The sequence below is a fragment of the Bos mutus genome, chromosome 3 (genome assembly GCF_027580195.1).
Source record: "Bos mutus isolate GX-2022 chromosome 3, NWIPB_WYAK_1.1, whole genome shotgun sequence".
Taxonomy (NCBI): domain Eukaryota; kingdom Metazoa; phylum Chordata; class Mammalia; order Artiodactyla; family Bovidae; genus Bos; species Bos mutus.
The window spans coordinates 98,107,480-98,130,528 of NC_091619.1; the positions used below are offsets into that span (position 1 = coordinate 98,107,480).

Below are 23,049 nucleotides of genomic sequence, written 5' to 3' on the forward strand. Positions count from 1 at the left end.
CTTTAGAGTGGAGAGTGGTTAGAAAGGAAAAAGAATGAATTAACAGTAATGAGGTCCCAGCAATGATCAAAGAGATTGCAAATGTGGCTTAGACTGGTGAAAAAAGTCTAAGGTGAAAAAAGGTAGCCCTCTTAGAAATGTTTGGAGCTAGGATTCACTGGGTGATTGGATAGGGGAGAATAAGGGAAAGGAAGAGTCAAAATAGACTTCCAGGTCTCTGGTTTTGGGCTATCGGGGCAGGGAAGGGGGATCATGGTGCTAGTTAACAGCTGAAGAACTGGTTTAGGGGAACACAGAGGCAGAATAAACAGATGAGTGAGTCTTAGACAAAGATCAAAGTTGCAGATACTACTTGGCATATTCATGAGAAAGCAAAGCAGGAATTAACCTTAAAGATTATATATATATTCTTATATATATATATGTCTTAAGACACATATACATGTATATATGTATATCATATAATTTATAGTATATAAGGATATGTATATATATTGTAGGAAGGTGGACCCCTTCCAGGGCCCAAGAGTGGAGCTCTTGTCCAACACTTGGAAATGAACTGTCTGAGGAGACACATGCAGGCAAAAAGCAAAAAACTTTATTGGGAATGAACACCCAGGTGGAGAGCAGCAGGGTAAGGGAACCCAGGAGAACTGCTCTGCCACATGGCTCGCAGTCTCAGGTTTTACAGTAACAGGATTAGTTTCCGGGTTGTCTCTGGCCATTCATCTTGCTTGGCCCAAATTTCCTCTGACTCAGAGTCCTTCCTGGTGGCCTGTGCCTCTCTCAGCCAAGATGGATTCCAGTGTGAGGGCTTCTGGACAGTTGGCAGGACACACCATCTCCTCCCTCCTCCTTTTGGCCTTCCCAAATTCTCCAGGTTAGTTTTGGGGAGCAGCACCGAGTTCTTTATGGGAACCTCCTGTTGTGAGACAATTCAGGCAAGCAGATATTATTGTGCCTGGCCTAGGTGGGAGGTTTTGGTCAACAGTTCCTGAACAAATATGTGCCACACTCAGTCATGTCCGACTCTGCAACCCATGGACTGTAGCCCATCAGGTTCCTCTGTCTGTGGGATTTTTCAGGCAAGAATACTGGAGGGAGTTGCCATTTTCTTCTCTAAGGAATCTTCACAAAAAAGGGATCGAACCATGCATATATTTTAAGATGAATAACTAATCTTGGACAAGATGCCATCTAAGTTTTTCCCTATCCCTAGGAACATACAATATAGTAATATGATTGGATGATTCTTTTTATACATGCTTTAGAAACCACTAATTGAAATCATAGTTTCTACATATATAGGGAAAATGGACATTCAGAGAAATCCTCTCAATAGATACTAGGAAATGAGAGAGAAGTCCAAAAATCTCACAAACACAATCACCCAGATGGCTTCAAAATGAAAATAGTTGCTACACTCAGGCTTTTGGCTAATTGTTCTCCAGACTCTGGTCAAATCTAACCTCCTGCAAATTATCTCCCCAATCATTACACCTAAGACAATTCCTGTCCCCTTAGTTCCTTATTCTATTAAATGTTGTCTTATTACTTTTAAATTGGTTTTTTGTTATATGTGAATCTTGTAGACCCAAAAATTCTCTGGAGGCTGGGTCTGTGGACTGTATATGGGTCTGCAGACTATATATGGATCTGTGGGCTGTATATGGCCATGATTCTATTAACAACAAGGATACATTATAGGACAGACTTTTTTAGAAATGCCACAGAAGCTGGGGTGGCATCAAGGTATATTCAGTGTACAGTAAGTCAAAGCAAGGAAAGTATTCAACACTAACTATCAAATGTGCCATCAAACATAAAATATGCAACTGGAAATCCTTGATTACGAGAATGGAAAAGGAGGAACTAGCCTGAGGTTACCATAAGTAAGTAAATTGCTGAGGAAGAAAAGCACAAGAGGAAACAAAAGGCAGATCCCTGGGAGGAAAGACATAACTAGATTCAGTTCTAGAGAAGTAATTATTTTACACACCCATGAAAAGACAAATAACCCAATTTTTTAAATGAGCAAAGAGTCTGAATACACATTTCTTCAAAAGATATACAAAGGGCCGATAATCACATAAAAGGATGCTTACTGTCATTAGGAAAACACAAATCAAAACCACAGATATCACTTCAGAACCACTAGGATGACTAAAATCAAGACAGACAATAGCAAATGCTGATGAAGATGTGAAGAAACCAAAATCATCATACACTGCAGTTTATCAAACACTGCTGCATTTAAACAGTTATCATAAGACCAAGTAATTCCACTCCCAAGAAAAATGAAAACTGTCCATATGAACGCTGTAAACAAATGTTCATTATTCATAATAGTCTAAAGGAAAAAACAACCCAAATGTCAATCAACTGACAAACAGATAAAATAAGGTATATTCATACAATAGAACATTATTCAGCGGTAAAAAGGAGTGACATAATACATGCTACACAATGGAGGAACCTTAAAAACATCATTTTAATGGAAGAAGCCAATTACAAAAGGCCACATATAGGATTCAATTTATATGAAATGGATAGAATAGGTAAATCTATGGAGGCAGAAAGTATATTAGGCAATGGCACCCCACTCCAGTACTCTTGCCTGGAAAATCCCATGGACAGAGGAGCCTGGTGGGCTGCAGTCCATGGGGTCGTTAAGAGTCCGAGACGACTGAGTGACTTCATTTTCACTTTTCACTTTCATGCATTGGAGAAGGAAATGGCAACCCACTCCAGTGTTCTTGCCTGGAGAATCCCAAGGATGGCGGAGCCTGGTGGGCTGCCATCTATGGGGTCGCACAGAGTCGGACACAGCTGAAGCAACTTAGCAGCAGTAGCAGCAGACAGAGATGAAAATAAGGTGATAACTAAAGGGTCTAAGAATTCTTCCTGATATGATGAATATATTCTAAAACCAACTGCAGTGATGGCTGCAATCTATGAATATACTAAAAATCACTGAATTGTACAGTTTAAATGAGTAATTTTATCATATGTAAATTATATTTCAATAAGCTTTTTTTTAAAAAAAAAATTAATTCAGGAATATTCTACTTCAATTGTTAGGCTAGGAATTCAGCAAACTCAGTCCAGTAATTTCCTCTGCAACAAACCACCTTAAAATGAAACATTCAGTTTTACCTTAATGGCAGCAGTTCTCAAAAGAGTGTATTTAAAGCAAATACGGATGCCTGGGACCACTCCAGACCCACTGGATCAAAATCTCTACAATGGTGCATGGATTTTTTTAAGTTCCAGAGGTTAAAAGAGGAGAGAGGTGGGGCTTTAATAGACATGTTGAAAACAAGCGGAGAAATCTGAATTTTTTTAAATTAAATTTATGTTAAACTTCTCAGATCTGGTAATATAGATGACTCTTGAACAACACAAGGGTTAGAGGTGCTGACATCTCCCAATCCCTCCCCATCCCCATGCAGTGGAAAATCCAAGTATAAATTTATAGCTGGTCCTCCCTATCCACAGTTCTGCATTCCAGGATTCAACCAACCACGGATCTGGTAGTATTAATGGGAAAAAAATCCATATATAATTAGGCCCACTCAGTTCAAATCCCTGTTGTTCAAGGGTCCGTTATATATTGTGGTTATTTAGGAGACTGTCCCTTGATTTTAGGAAATATACTTGAGGGTGCGATAGCATAATGTTTGTTACTTGCTTTGAAATCTTCAGGGGAAAAAATATATACATATATACACAGATAAAACAAATGTGACAAAATATAAAGTTACAACCAAATTGGTCAATCTAAGTAAGTTTAATTGCCATTCTTTCCATTTTTATACAAGTTTGATATTTTCAAAATAAAAAGTTGGGGAAGTTCCATAAATGATGCCAATTATCCCTGTAGCCTAAAATCACAAACCTCAGGTCATATCAAGAAATCTTTTGATCCAAAAACTAACTTCCCACCTGCTATAAGCAGACTTCTTCCCCCATCCCCACTTTCTTGGATGAACAAATGGACAAAGCTTTCTACTCCCTTTATGCCAACCCAAAAGATTTATGGTCCCAAAGAGTAGATGAACTTATCTTAATGGGAACAAGCTTCTGTTATCATATCCTGCAAATTACTAGTCTGCCTTGTCTTACAGATAGAGGGAAGAGGGTTGAGATCAACAGAAAGTCAATGGATTCCCTAAGTAAATAGGCAGGGCCACTGAGGGTAAAAGGGTACAAGATGCAACAATAGGCAGAAGACAACCTGCCCAGACTATACAGCTTAACATGTTAGGTCCTGTCTACTATACAAAGCTAGACAAAGAAGAGGCTCGTTCTTTCACTTAATATATACTGAAGTGCCTGCCTACTCTGTGTAAAACATGTTCCCTATCCACACGTACTAAATATGTATACCACAGAGCTATATACGGAAGCAACACAACTTCACAAGATTTAGAATCATTTCCATAACAAAGCTCTTTCTCAGGAAATTTATCCATTAAGGTTCAAATCATACTGAATCTTTTTATTGACTCGCATTACATAGTCAGTACCAGTGACAGCATGAGAGAGCATTCAGAATATAGTCTATTAAATTCCATTCTTTTCCGTTGTTTGCTTTGAGAAATTAATCTAGCCAAACCCTGAAGGAAAAATAATAGCTGTGGTAATGACAAATGACAACCAAGGATCTGTTCACAGAGCAAGGGAGCAATCTGTACTAACACTTACCAAGCCAGCGGTAAGAGAAGGCGCAGACTGTCCGAGGGACTGATTCCTCATCCGCACCAGGTTGGACGCTTCTCCTGAAGACTGCCAAGTCACCTGTCCCACGCTGCTGTGTGCACTGCCGGACAAGGGGAGCAGCTGCTTGCCTTCAAACACAACATTTGGAAAATTAACAAATTATTAATTAACAAAATGAAAAAAATACAATGACAGCAAATGGATTAAAAGTACATTGATCCAAAACAAAGTGAAGCCCCTCCACATCCATTTTAGGATCTGCAGCCCTCTAAAAAATTCCACCTATGTTGGCGGTGGTGAGAAATCCAAGTGGAATACTGAACTGAGTTGATTATTTTAAATTCTCTGTAATATCCACCACCATGCCAGGGCCCAGCTTCCAACCTAACAGGCTTGTTCCAACCTAAGACCCAACCTAGAAGGCCACTAGTTTTCCAGTCCCTTCCATCCTACCTAGTTTCTCATCAACTCAGTGTGGTAACAGTGGAGCTGGAAGCTTCTCCTAGACAAGTTTAGCCCTTAGGTTTCCAGAAGACAAACACTGAATCTATGCTGCTCTTGCCAGATTCCATGTGTTCAGTCCAGGTTGATTGAATGCCTTAATCCTACTGAAAGACTGCAAGAAAGTCATTTATAAAGACTGAGCACCTAGAACTGCAATGACTTTCTAGCTGAGGTTCAAGTCCTATTTCAATCCCTTCCCTCACACCATTCTTCACATTGGTGTTAGTGATCTAATCAAAACAAATATGGTCATGTCATCCCCTTCTCATGACTCCCTACTGTTTAAACAATTAAGCCACAATTTTTGTTGCTTTTTTAGTTTTGTTTTTTTGGTTTGTTGTTTTTATTTGGCAGCACCATGTGGCATGCGAGATCTTAGGTCCCTGACCAGAGACTGAACCCACACCCCCTGCAGGGGAAGCACAGAGTTTTAACCACTGGACTGACGGGGAAGTCCTAAGTTACACTTTTAAAACTCTAAAAAGATCCTCCATAAATCCATATTATCTCCCTGGCCTCATCTCTTTCTACTTTTTCCAAACCCATTCACTCATTCAATTTCAATATTCTGCCCTGCATATTCACCTGGCTTTAACTTGATCACCAATTTACTTAAAAACTCTTCTTCTTCCTACAAAATTCTATTCGTCAGAGAAGTAACCACTCTTATAAAGAGGTATGAGCAAAAAGTAGGTTGGGTTTTTTTGTTTTTTTTTTTGCTGTAACATACCCTTTTACTGCAAACAAAATGTGACGGAACTTATTTGGAGGGCAATTTAGCAAAACCTATTATAATTATAATTTGAGTAAGCCTGGACATAGCATTCCATTTGTAGGAATGCAAAGGAAAAAAAAAAGTAGACCAGAAAGTTAACCCTAGCAATGCTCTCACTATAATAAAATGAGGGATAAAATAAATGATCACTACAAATTAAAGAAATTATAATATCTCCACATAATGACATACTGAACCCATTAAAAATAATGAGGCAGCTCAACATTGCAGCCAGGAGAAAATGTTCAATGTTCTCAGTTGAGTGAAAATAGCAGAAAGGAAGTATATAGCATATGATCTCAATTTTTATTTTTAAAATAAAGTTTATATACTTACATAAAATTTTAAATGTATATTTAAATATAATGGAGTATATATAAATGGTTTGGAGGGAGGGAAAAGAGAAGAAAGTAAAGATTTTCAACTTTGACATGAAGCATGTTACTGCACTCAAATTTTTTATAACTGGTATATTTTACATTTTTCATCAGAAACAAAATTAAAAAAAAAAAATCTAGCTTTCTCTCAAGTCTGCTCTCAAATGCATGCTTTAATGAGAAGTCTTTCCATAAAACCCTCCACAAAAAATAATACTGGTTCTCTATTCAAAACCTCCACAAGCCTGGAGTAGAGCCTGCCTAGTTTCTTTTCTTCCTTCTGCAAATGTTGCCAAGCTCTCCAGGAGATTTGCCTATAGATGTGTAGCTATATAACCTAAAGGAAAATTAGTTTGTTAACTTCCCATCTACATATCCAAAGGCTACTATCACAATCCTATCTCTCTTCAAAATAAGTGCCTAATGGGGAAAGAGACTTACACAACAGCAGACGAAACCCGTATGGACATATACTAGTAAGGGCTTGAAGCTTACCAAGAAGTGTCAAGAATTAGAGGAACACAAATAGTTTAAAACAAAAGGAACAATATGAACAAATAGAGCAACTAGCCCTTTAGTAAACAAATAACTCAAGGAAAAAAACTTCTTAAAAATTCTAATAATTATTCTTAAAATGATTTCAAGAGCCTATTTTTAAGAAATATTCCCAGTTAAAAATGGTTGAATGACCACATATTTGTATCTTCTGTCCCCCTGGAAACTCCATTAAATGAGAATAAAGAGGGAATTCCCTGGCAGCCCAGTGGTTAGGACTCACACTCTCACTACAGGGGGCCTGGGTTTGACTCCTGGTCAGGGAACTAGGACCCCACGTGCCACAGGGTAACTAAGCCCATGCCACAACTAGAGAGAGTCTACGTCCTGTACAGCCTGTGCTCTGCAACTAGGGAAGACCCCGTGTGCCACAATGAAGACACAGCGAGCCAAAAAAAAGAAAGCTTAACGAAAATTTTAATTAAAAAAGTAAAAATCTATTTACTCATAGGGAATGAGAAGATAAAACACATCCTTGAAAGAAGAGCAGAACACTATGGAAAAAGAGACAAACAAGAAACAGCTCTGTGTGATTAAAACATGACAGACAAAATAAAAATCTCAATAGAGGAGTGAGAAGAGAAAACCAAAGGAACAGCCCTGAAAAGGAGCAAAAGTAAAAAGAAACTGATACTCTTCACTATAGGCCAAGGAATGTAATAAGATTACTTTTCCTTCTTCAACTAAAGTCAAATAGATTCTTTTTTCATACTCTATTGACTGCTTAAAACCATGCCATGTTTTAATTGCTTTCTATTTAGGCATGACTTCCTTGTATTAATTGTTCCTTTTGAATCTTTTAAGACTTTTCTATGGAAGAGGTAGGGAGACATTATGGCCTTTGGAATGGATTTCAGAAATAGAAAAAAAAAAAAAAGAAAAGAAGTAGCAAAGTTTGTGAAGTCTGAAGAAATAAACACAGAGCAAAAATTATATTGAAAGGGAATAACCAGTAATAATGGTCAATCAAGAAATATCTAGCAGGTTTATGAGGTTAGGATTAAGAGATGCAATGAGGAAACAGCAAAGGAAGACAGCCTTACTCACAAGTGTTCTACAGAAGACTGTTACCACAGAAGAAGCTGTCAAGATGCCAAGTTAATACACCCTTAAACATTGACAACACAGTCCCAAAACTCTTAAAAAAAAAAAAAAATTAGATCCTTACCTGACAAAGAACTGGCCAGGCTTCCTCTCCGTAACTTACAGTCATCCTGACTAAGTTGTCGTTGAAGTTTAGCTTTTCCAGTGGATGAAAATATGTCAGGATTACTGAGCTTCCTGAAGAGCAGGGGACTACGTCCAGTTACCACATCCTGCAAAGGAAAAAAAAAAGTAAAACACATAAAACTTTAACGTCTTTTCTGAAAGTGTAAGAACTTTATATTTAAACATCTCTACAACATTCATTACAGTTAAAAAGTGCCAACATTTTATACTTCCTATTGAACAGCTGAAGCCAGAAACAAATTTCTTAGTGACAACTGTTTCGGTATGCCATGAATGATGTGAGACATTGATTACAAAATCCCAAAGGAAAAGTAGGGGATGAGATTTCAAGGTGACACAATAAGGCACTTTGACAGGATATATTATTCATAATGAGTACATGTCTACTTATGTTTATTTACTTTTCTCCTTTTAGTCACATTATATCCAGTAAAGAAAAGCATATTTCAGTTTTTTAAAAATCATAAATAATAAAATACCTGTCACACAAAGTTATAAATATCCCTAACATTCAATTAATGCTTAAGTAAAACTCAGAGCCTTCTTTGTATGTCTGTAATACATATGTGTATAATTCTCCAGGCAAGAATACTGGAATGGGTAGCCAGGCCCTCCTCCAGGGGATCTTCCTGACCTAGGGATTGAACCCAGGTCTCCCACTTTGCAGGAGGATTCTTCACATCTGAGCCATGAGGGAAGACCTTATGTTTCTATAATAGGAGCTAAATATATGTTTTCAATGAAAAAGTATAATAGTACAAAGGAGGCAATACAGACAATATGAAGTGCCTGCCTTCCCTTTGCCTTTAGTCTAGCCCATCCCACTCCATCCCAATGCCACTTCCTCCTCACCAGTAAGCATCATCAAGATGCAGACATTCTAAAGCAAACACCCACCTAATTAGTAGCATTAGATGAGAAAATATTATTTTTAAAAAAGGCAAATGAGGCCTATCTTTTACATTTCAATAAAGGAAGCTACAACAAATAGAGATAAGCAGCACATCAATCGGACCTGGACAGTACAAAAAAAAAACTGAGAAGCATGAAGAGAAATAATTGAAATGTACATTACCTGCCATTTTAAAAACAAGACACAAGTACCTAGTACCACAGCAATACTAAAAGCCACAGGAAATAGAGAAACGTCTACCTCCTGGAGAAAAGATTTTTTTAAAAGCCTCTGGTCTCACATACTGTGACAGATGGGTTCACATGCAGGAAAGCACAAATACTCGTTGGTAGTGGCTATCCAGAATATAATTGACAAATACCCCAGCATAAAAAGAGTGAGGTTGATGAAAAACAGCTGAAGAGGAAGGGGGAAAAGTTGTTTTCTTGCTTGTTGTTGTTTTGTTTTTTGTCACACTGCGCTGCTTGTAGGATTTTAGTTCCCTGACCAGGGATCGAACCTGGGCCCTCAGCAGTGAGAGTGCAAAGTCCCAACCACTGAACCACCAGGAAAGTCCCGAGAAGAAAGTATTTTTTAAATTGGTAGTAAATGGATAAAAGAATATGGGGGATAGTGAGGCACTGTACCATTATTGGTAGCATTGAAAAAGACCCTGATGCTGGGAAAGACTGAAGGCAAAAGAAGAGGGCAGCAGAGGATAAGGTTGGATAGCATCACCAATTCAATAGCCATGAACTTGGGTGAACTCCAGGAGATGGTGAGACACAGGGAGACCTGGAGTGCTGTAGTCCACGGGGTCGCAAAGAGTTGGACATGACTGAGCGACTAAACAACAACAACCATGAAGCAATTGATGTGTCCAGGCAACTGCATCAGGAATGAGCAGGAAGAAAGGGGAGCTGGAAGAAGTCAGTGCAAAAAGAGAAAGCGTCAAGGCAGCAGCCTATATTACCACCAAGTGGTGTGACAAGGATGAAACAGTACTTATGCATCAAGTAGAAACCATGAAGAAATCAGGGTTTGGGCACTAAAGCTGGTAACCCATCCAAAAGGGCTGGCCATTCACAGAGGCAACACTCCAGCAAGCAGCTGTGGGTGGAGGGAAGTGAGGAGGCCTTACAAGATACCAAGGTGACGGAATATCCTATATGAAGGCAAAATGGAAAGGAAAATACTCCCCCAAATAACTTACAAATGAGCAACAAGACAGAGCCAGCACTTGGATGCCTGTTTCACTGTATGGATGAACAGTTAGTCTTAGGCACAAAAGGACTGACAACCAACAGGACTAGATCAGCATCAGTTAAAAGAAAGTCATATCCTGTTCAATCTCCCTATTCCCTATAACGTACCAAAGAAAAGAAGTCAGAGGAGAGGAAAAATGAAAGCAGATTATGCACCTTCTTATTCCAAGTCTCTCCTATCAAAACTTTGCAAAGGGAAGGAAATGTTAATTAAATGGGAAATGAAATTTAACTTTTAAACCAGGACATCCTTTTAACTTTAGTATATTACTCATTTCATAAAAGTACATATAACTAAGCATATAACTTAAAGAACTTTTGCAAGTTAAACATATCCATGTAACCACCATCAAGATTTAAAAAGAAAAAAAAGAAACATACCCAAGCACTTTCCAGAAAGCCCCCTGTGCTCCCTTTCAGTCACTACACTATCTCCCCAGGATAATTACTATCCAGGCTTCGAACAGAGTTGAGTACATAAATAGATCCCTCTTTATGAACTATTCTGTACCTTGCTTCTCTTGCTCAGCTAGCTAGACTGGACTTATTTCTTTTTAATTGAAGGATAATTGCCTTACAATATTGTGTTGGTTTCTGCCATACAACAACATGAATCAGCCATAGGTATACATGTCCCCTCCTTCTTGAACCTCCCTCCCACCTCCCAATCCTTCCCACCCTTCGAGGCTGTTAGAGAGCCCTGGTATGAGTTCCCTGGGTTATACAGCAAATTCCCACTGGCTATCTATTGTACATATGGTATTTAGACTGGACTTTTAAAAACAGTAGAACATTATTGGATTTACTGAAGAATTTATTAAAAGACAAGAAAAGGGAATGCAGCAAATAAAACACACAGTCTAAGAGAGAAAGAAAAGGGACATGGGAAGAGGAACTTTCTTTCTATAACATAACTTCCAAACTAACTTACTTCTTGCAATTTTCTAGTTCCCATTTCTAGTCACTTATGAGAGACCCAGCCAAATCACATGTTTTGCAGGTTCAATAGCATATTACTGTACCCTTAAGCTGCCCCCTTCTGCTTAAACTGGATCAAATTTCTATCTGGTTCCTAGCATTTCTACAATCAAATGATTCTTTGGCAAAAAAAGGAGTTAAGGAAGGGAAGGAACCTAGGATGACTTCCAGGATTCTGGCCTGGATAGTATCCCAGAAAATACAGGGAGAGAAACAAGGTTACAAATAAAACACTGTTATGGCAGTATTAACGTAACTACATATTACAGTATTCTTACAATAACTATTCAGTTCAGTTCAGTCGCTCAGTTGTGTCCGACTCTTTGAGACCCCATGAATTGCAGCACACCAGGCCCCTCTGTCCATCATCAACTCCCTGAGTTCACTCAAACTCACGTCCATCGAGTTAGTGATGCCATCCAGCCATCTCATCCTCTGTCGTCCCCTTTTCCTCCTGCCCCCAATTCCTCACAGCATCAGAGTCTTTTCCAATGAGTCAACTCTTCACATGAGGTGGCCAAAGTACTGGAGTTTCAGCTTTAGCATCATTCCTTCCAAAGAACACCCAGGACTGATCTTCTTCAGAATGGACTGGTTAGATCTCCTTGCAGTCCAAGGGACTCTCAAGAGTTTTCTCCAACACCACAGTTCAAAAGCATCAATTCTTCGGCGCTCAGCTTTCTTCACAGTCCAACTCTCACATCCATACGTGACCACTGGAAAAACCATAGCCTTGACTACACGGACCTTTGTTGGCAAAGTAATGTCTCTGCTTTTGAATATGCTATCTAGGTTGGTCATAACTTTCCTTCCAAGGAGTAAGTGTCTTTTAATTTCATGGCTGCAATCACCATCTGCAGTGATTTTGGAGCCCCCCAAAATAAAGTCTGATACTGTTTCCACTGTTTTCCCATCTATTTCCCATGAAGTGATGGGACCAGATACCATGATCTTCGTTTTCTGAATGTTGAGTTTTAAGCCAACTTTTTCACTCTCCTCTTTCACTTTCATCAAGAGGCTTTTTAGTTCCTCTTCACTTTCTGCCAGAAGGGTGGTGTCATCTGCATATCTGAGGTTATTGATATTTCTCCCAGAAATCTTGATTCCAGCTTGTGTTTCTTCCAGTCCAGCGTTTCTCATGATGTACTCTGCATAGAAGTTAAATAAACAGGGTGACAATATACAGCCTTGACGAACTCCTTTTCCTATTTGGAACCAGTCTGTTGTTCCATGTCCAGTTCTAACTGTTGCTTCCTGACCTGCATACAAATTTCTCAAGAGGCAGATCAGGTGGTTTGGTATTCCCATCTCTTTCAGAATTTTCCACAGTTTATTGTGATCCACACAGTCAAAGGCTTTGGCATAGTCAATAAAGCAGAATTAGATGTTTTTCTGGAACTCTCTTGCTTTTTCGATGATCCAGCGGATGTTGGCAATTTGATCTCTGGTTCCTCTGCCTTTTCTAAAACCAGCTTGAACATCAGGAAGTTCACGGTTCACATATTGCTGAAGCCTGGCTTGGAGAATTTTGAGCATTACTTTACTAGCGTGTGAGATGAGTGCAATTGTGCGGTAGTCTGAGCATTCTTTGGCATTGCCTTTCTTTGGGATTGGAATGAAAACTGACCTTTTCCAGTCCTGTGGCCACTGCTGAGTTTTCCAAATTTGCTGGCATATTGAGTGCAGCACTTTCACAGCATCATCTTTCAGGATTTGAAATAGCTCAACTGGAATTCCATCACCTCCACTAGCTTTCTTTGTAGTGATACCTTCTAAGGCCCACTTGACTTCACATTCCAGGATGTTTGGCTCTAGGTCAGTGATCACACCATTGTGATTATCTGGGTCGTGAAGATCTTTTCTGTACAGTTCTTCTGTGTATTCTTGCCACCTCTTCTTAATATCTTCTGCTTCTGTTAGGTCCATAATGGCAAACCACTTCAGTATTCTTGCCTTGAGAACCCCATGAACAGTATGAAAAGGCAAAATGATAGGATACTGAAAGAGGAACTCCCCAGGTCGGTAGGTGCCCGATATGCTACTAGAGATCAGTGGAGAAATAACTCCAGAAAGAATGAAGGCATGGAGCCAAAGCAAAAACAATACCCAGTTGTGGATGTGACTGGTGATAGAAGCAAGGTCCGATGCTGTAAAGAGCAATATTGCATAGGAACCTGGAATGTCAGGTCCATGAATCAAGGCAAATTGGAAGTGGTCAAACAGGAGATGGCAAGAGTGAACGTCAACATTCTAGGAATCAGTGAACTAAAATGGACTGGAATGGGTGAATTTAACTCAGATGACCATTATATCCACTACTGCGGGCAGGAATCCCTTAGAAGAAATGGAGTAGCCATCATGGTCAACAAAAGAGTCCAAAATGCAGTACTTGGATGCAATCTCAAAAACGACAGAATGATCTCTGTTTGTTTCCAAGGCAAACCATTCAATATCACAGTAATCCAAGCCTATGCCCCCACCAGTAACGCTGAAGAAGCTGAAGTTGAACGGTTCTATGAAGACCTACAAGACCTTTTAGAACTAACACCCAAAAAAGATGTCCTTTTCATTACAGGGGACTGGAATGCAAAAGTAGGAAATCAAGAAACAATAACTATTAGGACACTATAAATGCTTAACATAAAAGAAATTAAATAAAGGAGACATGAATAACTTTCTTCAACTACATGAGGGCTTTCTTCTGTTATAGGAAGAGTAAACTTCTTACCTCACAGGCCAGAACTAGAAATACTGGACAAAAATAACAAAAGGAGAAGTAGGTTTAATTATAGGAAGAACTGTCTAACAGTGAATAGGCTATCTTAAAAAGGACAAACTCTGCCCCTAGAATACTGAAAAAGTAAGGTGAAAGTTGGCCTAAGCTGTGATCCTGAAAATGTGGTCCCCAGACCAGGAACATCAGCATCAGCAGTGAACTTGTTAGAAATGCAAAAACTAGAGCCCCACCCCAGATTTACTAAATTGGAAAATCTCAGGGAGGGGACCAGCAATCTGTGTTTTAACAGGCCCTCTAGGTAAGTCCAAAGCACACTAAAGTTTGAGAACCACCAAACTAAACAAAAACTTTCAGTATGATTCCACCAACACACACACATGTTGATCAACTGAGAATTGTGTCACAAATTACTTGAAATTGGTTTAAAGTACTCAATCAGTATACTCTTAATTAAATGAAAGCAAGTTCCTGGTAAATACTACAATACAGTCGGTTCACTTATGTTACAATGTTGTTTCTTATGTGAGATTTTTTAAAAGGCAGAATTACAGCTTGCATGCCAGAAATTACACATAATTTGTATTTAACTATTGTAGCAACACTGTAACAATAACATACCTACTATATGACATGTAAATTTCAACTATCAAATAAAAGGTTGAAAATTGCCTGACTACAAAATCTCTACATGCTCTCCCAACTCTAGAACTTATTGCTTTCTCTTGAGTCCTCACAGAGTCCTCCCTCTCTCGGTCAGAACTATCTCCGTCCCCCATAACACTAAAGCAAATCTCAAGCTAACTTTATACAAGTTAGCTTGTATAAGATGTATAAGATGTACAAGTTAGCTGAAAGATGATACAACTTTAACTATACACAAGGCTAGTGTTGTGTTTATACTATATTATGCTTTAAGGATAGGACTTTTTCCTTGACTTCCCTGTAGCTCAAACAGTAAAGAATCTGCCTGTGATGCAGGAGATCAGGGTTCAATCCCTGGGTCGGGAAGATCTTCTGGAGAAGGGAATGGCAATCCACTCCAGAGTTCTTGCCTGGAGAATTCCATAGACAGAAAAGTCTGGTGGGCAACAGTCTGTGGGGTTGCAAAGAGTCAGACACGACTGAGCTACTAACACACACACACACAAGAACAGGATTAGAAGTAATCAAAGGATTCACAGCTAAAAAACAGAAGTCTACACACTAAAAACGTGTCTATCAGGCTAAAAACCTGGGCTTGAAACACAAGTTGTCTTATCCCATATGAATGGTAATTTAATAGGTGAAGAGAAGTCCATATCCTGTGACAGATTCTTCCTGACCTACCCTGCCAAGAGTCAAACCCAGGCGCCATACTAATCAAAGTACATTCTCTTAATCCCTATTAAAACCTTTGCTTGATGCGCATATACAAAAAATATATAGAAAAGTATTTTGACCCATACCTCAGGCATATCAAAGACAATGTATGAAAAATAACTGTAAATGGATTATAAATCTAACTATAAAATCTAAAAGTATAAAACTTCAAAAGAAAATACAAGAGTAAAATTTTTATACTTTGAGTTAGATAGCATTCTTAGATAACACAGCAAAGCATAAGTTTAAAAAAGAACAAATTTACAGACGTCATCAAATTTAAAAACTATTCTTCCAAAGATACGGTTTAAAAAGTGAAAACAAATCACACAGGAGGAAAAATATTTGCAAAACATATCTGAGAAAACATTCAGTAACAAGCCAATAAAAAAAAAAATGAGCAAGAAACCTAATAGACATTTCAGCAAAGAAAAAGCAAATATGGCAAATGAAACTATTCTCAACATGGTTCATCGTTAGGGAGATAAAAATTAAATTCAAGTCAAAGACAACATAGGCAAAATGGTGGAGCAGATAGTTCCCAACCTAAAATTACCCCAAAGAAACCCCAAAGTTTTTCTGCCTGAAAAACAGGCAGAAACTGTCAGAACCACTTCTGTCAGACTCTGGAAAATAGAAGATTTACAACAACCATGAGAACTGAATCAAGAAGTCAACCTAAAAATGGCAGGAAAGCTTTGTGGCATTTTTAGTTGCCCTCACCCTACTCATTCATTGATGTGGAGGCAATCGTGAAGACATCAGTTGGGATCCCAGAGTGGGACCCTGGCCCCTGGTACCAGAAGGACCAGAGTAGATATCACTTGTAAATTATTAACATCTGTTCTAACTCATCTAGGGGTACCTGGAGGACTGACACAAGGAACTCCTCTCTATTTCACCTAACTTGGAATCTTCTCAACGGGGAAAAGCAGCAAGCACTGCTTAAAACCCCGTAAGGTGACCCAAACACCCACAGCCACCTGGGCACAGGATTAGCAATGAGACATACAATTGACTACCTGAGATCTGGGCAGGAAAAGGGAGACTTTCTTTGGGAAATTAGGGTAATAACAAACACCTGTGTATATAAAGTAAATTAGAAAGCCCAGGGTGAAATGCATGCTCAGGAAAGACTGAAAAGATTTTAAGCTTTCATCTCAAGCTGATCCCTGGACTCAGCACAAGTCTGGCTAGGGGCCGAAGGAGTCAAAGTGTCAATCTGCAAAAACCAGACTGTTTGTATGTTTGTAGTAGGTGTTACAAGAGGGCATCAGAGGGCAAACACACTGAAACCATACTCACAGAAAACTAGTCAATCTAATCACACTAGGACCACAGCCTTGTCTAACTCAATGAAACTAAGCCATGCCCATGGGGCAACCCAAGGCAGGCGGGTCATGGTGGAGAGATTTGACAGAATGTAGTCCACTGGAGAAGGGAATGGCAAACCACTTCAGTATTCTTGCCTTGAGAACCCCATGAATAGTATGAAAAGGCAAAATGATAGGATACTGAAAGAGGAACTCCCTAGGTTGGTAGGTGCCCAATATGCTACTGGAGATCAGTGGAGAAAGAACTCCAGAAAGAAGGGATGGAGCCAAAGCAAAAACAATACCCAGTTGTGGATGTGACTGGTGATAGAAGCAAGGTCTGATGCTGTAAAGAGCAATACTGCATAGGAACCTGGAATGTCAGGTCCATGAATCAAGGCAAATTGGAAGTGGTCAAACAAGAGATGGTAAGAGTGAATGTCGACATTCTAGGAATCAGCGAACTGAAATGGACTGGAATGGGTGAATTTAACTCAGATGACCATTATATCTACTACTGCGGGCAGGAATCCCTCAGAAGAAATGGAGTGGCCATCATGGTCAACAAGAGAGTCCAAAAATGCAGTACTTGGATGCAATCTCAAAAACGACAGAATGATCTCTGTTCGTTTCCAAGGTAAACCATTCAATATCACAGTAATCCAAGTCTATGCCCCAACCAGTAATGCTGAAGAAGCTGAAGTTGAACGGTTCTATGAAGACCTACAAGACCTTTTAGAACTAACACCCAAAAAAGATGTCCTTTTCATTACAGGGGACTGGAATGCAAAAGTAGGAAGTCAAGAAACACCTGGAGTAACAGGCAAATTTGGCCTTGGAATACGGAATGAAGCAGGGCAAAGACTAATAGAGTTTTGCCAAGAAAATGCACTGGTCATAACAAACACCCTCTTCCAACAACACAAGAGAAGACTCTACACATGGACATCACCAGATGGTCAACACCAAAATCAGATTGATTATATTCTTTGCAACCAAAGATGGAGAGGCTCTATACAGTCAGCAAAAACAAGACCAGGAGCTGACTGTGGCTCAGACCATGAACTCCCTATTGCCAAATTCAGACTGAAATTGAAGAAAGTAGGGGAAACCACTAGACCATTCAGGTATGACCTAAATCAAATCCCTTATGATTATACAGTGGAAGTGAGAAGTAGATTTAAGGGCCTAGATCTAATAGAGTGCCTGATGAACTATGGGATGAGGTTCGTGACATTGTACAGGAGACAGGGATCAAGACCATTCCCATAGAAAAGAAAAGCAAAAATGCAAAATGGCTGTCTGGGGAGGCCTTACAAATAGCTGTGAAAAGAAGAGAAGCGAAAAGCAAAGAAGAAAAGGAAAGATATAAGCATCTGAATGCAGAGTTCCAAAGAATAGCAAGAAGAGATAAGAAAGCCTCCCTGAGCGATTAGTGCAAAGAAATAGAGGAAAACAACAGAATGGGAAAGACTAGGGATCTCTTCAAGAAAATCAGAGATACCAAAGGAACATTTCATGCAAAGATGGGCTCAATAAAGGACAGAAATGGTATGGACCTAACAGAAGCAGAAGATATTAAGAAGAGATGGCAAGAATACACAGAAGAACTGTACAAAAAAGATCTTCACGACCCAGATAATCACGATGGTGTGATCACTGACCTAGAGCCAGACATCCTGGAATGTGAAGTCAAGTGGGCCTTAGAAAGCATCACTACGAACAAAGCTAGTGGAGGTGATGGAATTCCAGTTGAGCTATTTCAAATCCTGAAAGATGATGCTGTGAAAGTGCTGCACTCAATATGCCAGCAAATTTGGAAAACTCAGCAGTGGCCACAGGACTGGAAAAGGTCAGTTTTCATTCCAATCCCAAAGAAAGGCAATGCCAAAGAATGCTCAGACTACCGCACAATTGCACTCATCTCACACGCTAGTAAAGTAATGCTCAAAATTCTCCAAGCCAGGCTTCAGCAATATGTGAACCGTGAACTTCCTGATGTTCAAGCTGGTTTTAGAAAAGGCAGAGGAACCAGAGATCAAATTGCCAACATCCGCTGGATCATCGAAAAAGCAAGAGAGTTCCAGAAAAACATCTAATTCTGCTTTACTGACTATGCCAAAGCCTTTGACTGTGTGGATCACAATAAACTGTGGAAAATTCTGAAAGAGATGGGAATACCAAACCACCTGATCTGCCTCTTGAGAAATTTGTATGCAGGTCAGGAAGCAACAGTTAGAACTGGACATGGAACAACAGACTGGTTCCAAATAGGAAAAGGAGTACGTCAAGGCTGTATATTGTCACCCTGTTTATTTAACTTATACGCAGAGTACATCATGAGAAACGCTGGACTGGAAGAAACACAAGCTGGAATCAAGATTTCTGGGAGAAATATCAATAACCTCAAATATGCAGATGACACCACCCTTCTGGCAGAAAGTGAAGAGGAACTAAAAAGCCTCTTGATGAAAGTGAAAGAGGAGAGTGAAAAAGTTGGCTTAAAGCTCAACATTCAGAAAACGAAGATCATGGCATCCGGTCCCATCACTTTATGGGAAATAGATGGGGAAACAGTGGAAACAGTGTCAGACTTTATTTTGGGGGGCTCCAAAATCACTGCAGATGGCGACTGCAGCCACGAAATTAAAAGACGCTTACTCCTTGGAAGGAAAGTTATGTCCAACCTAGATAGCATATTCAAAAGCAGAGACATTACTTTGCCAACAAAGGTCCGTGTAGTCAAGGCTATGGTTTTTCCAGTGGTCATGTATGGATGTGACAGTTGGACTGTGAAGAAGGCTGAGCCCTGAAGAATTGATGCTTTTGAACTGTGGTGTTGGAGAAGACCCTTGAGAGTCCCTGGACTGCAAGGAGATCCAACCAGTCCATTCTGAAGGAGATCAGCCCTGGGATTTCTTTGGAAGGAATGATGCTAAAGCTGAAACTCCAGTACTTTGGCCACCTCATGCGAAGAGTTGACTCACTGGAAAAGACTCTGATGCTGGGAGGGATTGGAGGCAGGAGGAGAAGGGGACGGCAGAGGATGAGATGGCTAGATGGCATCGCTGACTCGATGGACGTGAGTCTGAGTGAACTCCGGGAGTTGGTGATGGACAGGGAAGCCTGGTGTGCTGCGATTCATGGGGTCGCAAAGAGTCGGACACGACTGAGCGACTGATCTGATCTGATCTGAAAACAAACATACTGACTGTATGTTTGTTTGTTTAGCTCCTGGCAATCCAAAAAATCATAATCAAAATACAAGCTAAGGAACGGAGACTTCAGTATCACAAACAGCAAGAAATACAATTTCTACAAAAAAGGCTGGGAAAATTCACTAGACAAATGAACAACTACAGCCTCGATATTTAAAAAATAGCAAAACCTGGGGAAAGGGGAAACACTGTATTCCCGAGTTGCCAATATTCAAATCTCTACTTTTCAACAACAACAATTTTTAAAAAAACACAAGATATATAAAGAAATAAGAAAGTATGGTCCACTCAAGAGTCAAAATACATTAACAGAAAACATCCCTGAGGAAGCCTAGCATTCCACTTGGCAGTATACTTGAAATCTATCGTCTTAAATAAGCTCCTATCACTAAAGGAAAACATTTGCAAAGAATTAAAGAAAATGAGGAAAACAATGTATGAACAAAACAAGACTATCAACAAAAAGACAAATTATAAAAGGGAATCAAATAGAAATTCTAGAAATAAGAAAGCCAATAAATGAAAAGTTCAGTAGGGGGTTCAATGGCAAATTTGAGAAAGCAAAGACATAATCAGCAATCTCGAGGACAAGACAATTAAAGCTATATAGTCTGAGGAACAAAAAGAAAAAAAGAGAATAAAGTGAAGAGAGCCTAAGAGATGAGGGGTTCATCTTCAAAAGAAACAATATATGCATTAAGGGAATCCCAGAAGAAGAAGAGAGAAATGGGAAGAATACCTGAAGAAACAACTGCCAAAAACTTCCCAAATTTGATGAAACATAAGCCTACATGTGCAGAAGCTCAATGAACCTCAAGTAGGTTAAACTCACACAGAATTTGAGTCAAAACATATCATTACCAACTGTTAAAGCCAACAACAAAGAGAAAAATATTCAAAACAGTGAGAAAGATGAATTTCATTATGTACGGGGACCCCCAATCAAAGAACAAAAAGCAGACATCGTGTGCCTTCTATTTAAAGAACACACTACCACCCAAAATCTTGCCAAAGGAATTGAACCTGAGACTGATTAAGCCTCTCTATCCAGCTGTAACTTGCAGGCAATACAAAGGAGCTGAAACATTTTGAAATGCACCGTAACTATGAATCTAGACTAAGGGAAACTACAGGTCAAATGTTCCAAGGTTTTTCAACATACAGACTTTAAAGAAGAGATGAAAGGAAAACGTATAGATTAAAAGAGACAAACACATCTAGTTTTTTAAAATGGGCAAGACTAAACTGTAATGTCTTAGATGCAGACTTAAAGAGAAATACAAAGAAATGCTTAAGTCAGAATCTGCTGTGCTATGCCTAGTCACTCAGTCGTGTCTGACTCTTTGTAACCCTATGGACTGTAGAGCCCACCAAGCTCCTCTGTCCATGGGATTCTTCAGGCAAGAATACTGGAGTGGGTTGCCATACCCTCCTCCAGGGGATCTTCCCAACCCAGGGACTAAACCCAGGTCTCCTGCATTACAGGCAGATTCTTTACCGTCTGAACTACCAGAGAATCCCTAGGTCAGAATACTGATTACTTTTGCAGAGACAGAGGGACTATGATTGGGAGGGCCACAGCAAGAAGTTTCCTGAATGGCTGGTAAAATTCTGCTTGATTAATGGTGTTCATTTTATAATTCACTAAATTATCTTTTTGTTTTTAACTGCTTTTCTGTACTTGTTGTATTTGACAATAAACAAGTTAAATAGTAAAAAAAGAAAAAAAGGAGGAAAGAAGAAAATTCACAAAACAAGTGGTCTGCTACAAAAGGAATACTTTGCTACACATAAAGTTACAGTAGTCACAAAGAACAAACACAATGAAAAACATAGAAACAAACATTTAGTGAGCTCCAATACAAACTAGGCAATTTATAACCATAAGAACAACATGGTTAAACAGACATTGCTATCACCATTTCAAATTCAAACCTACTAAGCTATTAAGAGAATTCAAACCTAAAGTATATTTATCTCCCTGTATCTCACTGTTTGCTGAACCCAGGATGGGCAAGGCACAAGTGGGGAAGCTGGAAGAAAACTCAAGGAACTGCAGACATGTTTATTCTCTCCGGGCTAGCGCAGCAGCCCTAAGGCAGACACACTGTATTCTCCTGTGGTTGACCTAGCAGATGCAGACACAATGCAGCCTCAAGGGCTTTGCAGGTGGAGCTTATATATGTTTGCAGAACAAAGGTGGACTGTGGCCAGGCGGGTAAGTTGTGAAGTGCACGTGCAGTGCCATAAGTGACCTCAGCTGTTACATAACCGTGTATTTACAAAACATGGTGCGAGAGCGAGAGGCCGAGAGGCTGTGGGTTGAAAGACTCTCCTCACTGCTATCTTGGCTAATTTGCTCTTTCCCTACAATACTTCTTCGCCATATTCTATTTCTAAATGACAATTAAAAAAAAAAACTCAACAACAATCAATAAGAAAAATAAAAAGGAAGTTTATGAGAAAAACAAAGTTCATAACTAAGGAAGTCACAGAAAGCAAAACTTCCAAGTAAATACTAAATCTGTGAAGAGATTCTCAACCTTGCTAATAATCAGGAAAATGTATTTAAAGCACTGAGATGCCATCTAAATCTAGAAAATTAACAAAAAGTGATAACACCAAGAGTTGTCAAGGACACAGCGAAACATCAGTGGCAAAGCACATACAGGTACAAACACTGAAAAAAGCAATCTGGCAACAATATCCTGTAAGAGAAACTCCTGCACATGTGCACAAGGAGATAAGTACAAGAATATTTACTGTAGCGCTGGAAAGTGGGAATCACCTAATGGTCCATTATTATAACAAAATGTTTGTTGTGCTGTGCTTAGTCACTCAGTCGTATTGGACTCTTTGTGATCCCATGGACTGTAGCCTGCCAGGCTCCTCTGTCCATGGGGATTCTCCAGGTGAGCATACTGGAGTAGGTTGCCATGTCCACCTTAAGGGGATCTTCCCAACCCAGTGATAAAACCCAGGTCTCCAGCATTGCAGGCGGGTTCTTTACCATCTGAGCCACCAGGGAAGTCCAAGTTTTTTAAAAAAGTTTACATATTACAAATTATTCTTTCAAAATAATGCTATATAGCAGTTTAAAATTGATGACATTAATCTAAATGTG

General features: G+C 39.4%; 1 protein-coding gene and 1 non-coding gene across 5 annotated transcripts in view; both read right to left on the bottom strand.

Moving 5' to 3' along the window:
* MAST2 (microtubule associated serine/threonine kinase 2) overlaps window positions 1-23,049 on the bottom strand; it is a 207,379-nt gene that overhangs the window by 172,210 nt on the left and 12,120 nt on the right. For all 4 annotated transcript variants that reach the window (XM_070368127.1, XM_070368126.1, XM_070368125.1 and 1 more), the window contains exons 2-3: window positions 8,102-8,249; window positions 4,708-4,850 (exon numbers count right to left, since the gene is read on the bottom strand). In XM_070368127.1, coding sequence (XP_070224228.1) covers window positions 4,708-4,850; window positions 8,102-8,249 — 291 coding nt within the window. The remainder of the gene's footprint in view (window positions 1-4,707; window positions 4,851-8,101; window positions 8,250-23,049) is intronic.
* TRNAE-CUC (transfer RNA glutamic acid (anticodon CUC)) lies at window positions 9,555-9,627 on the bottom strand. Its single transcript has one exon. It is a non-coding gene; the product is annotated as a tRNA-Glu (tRNA).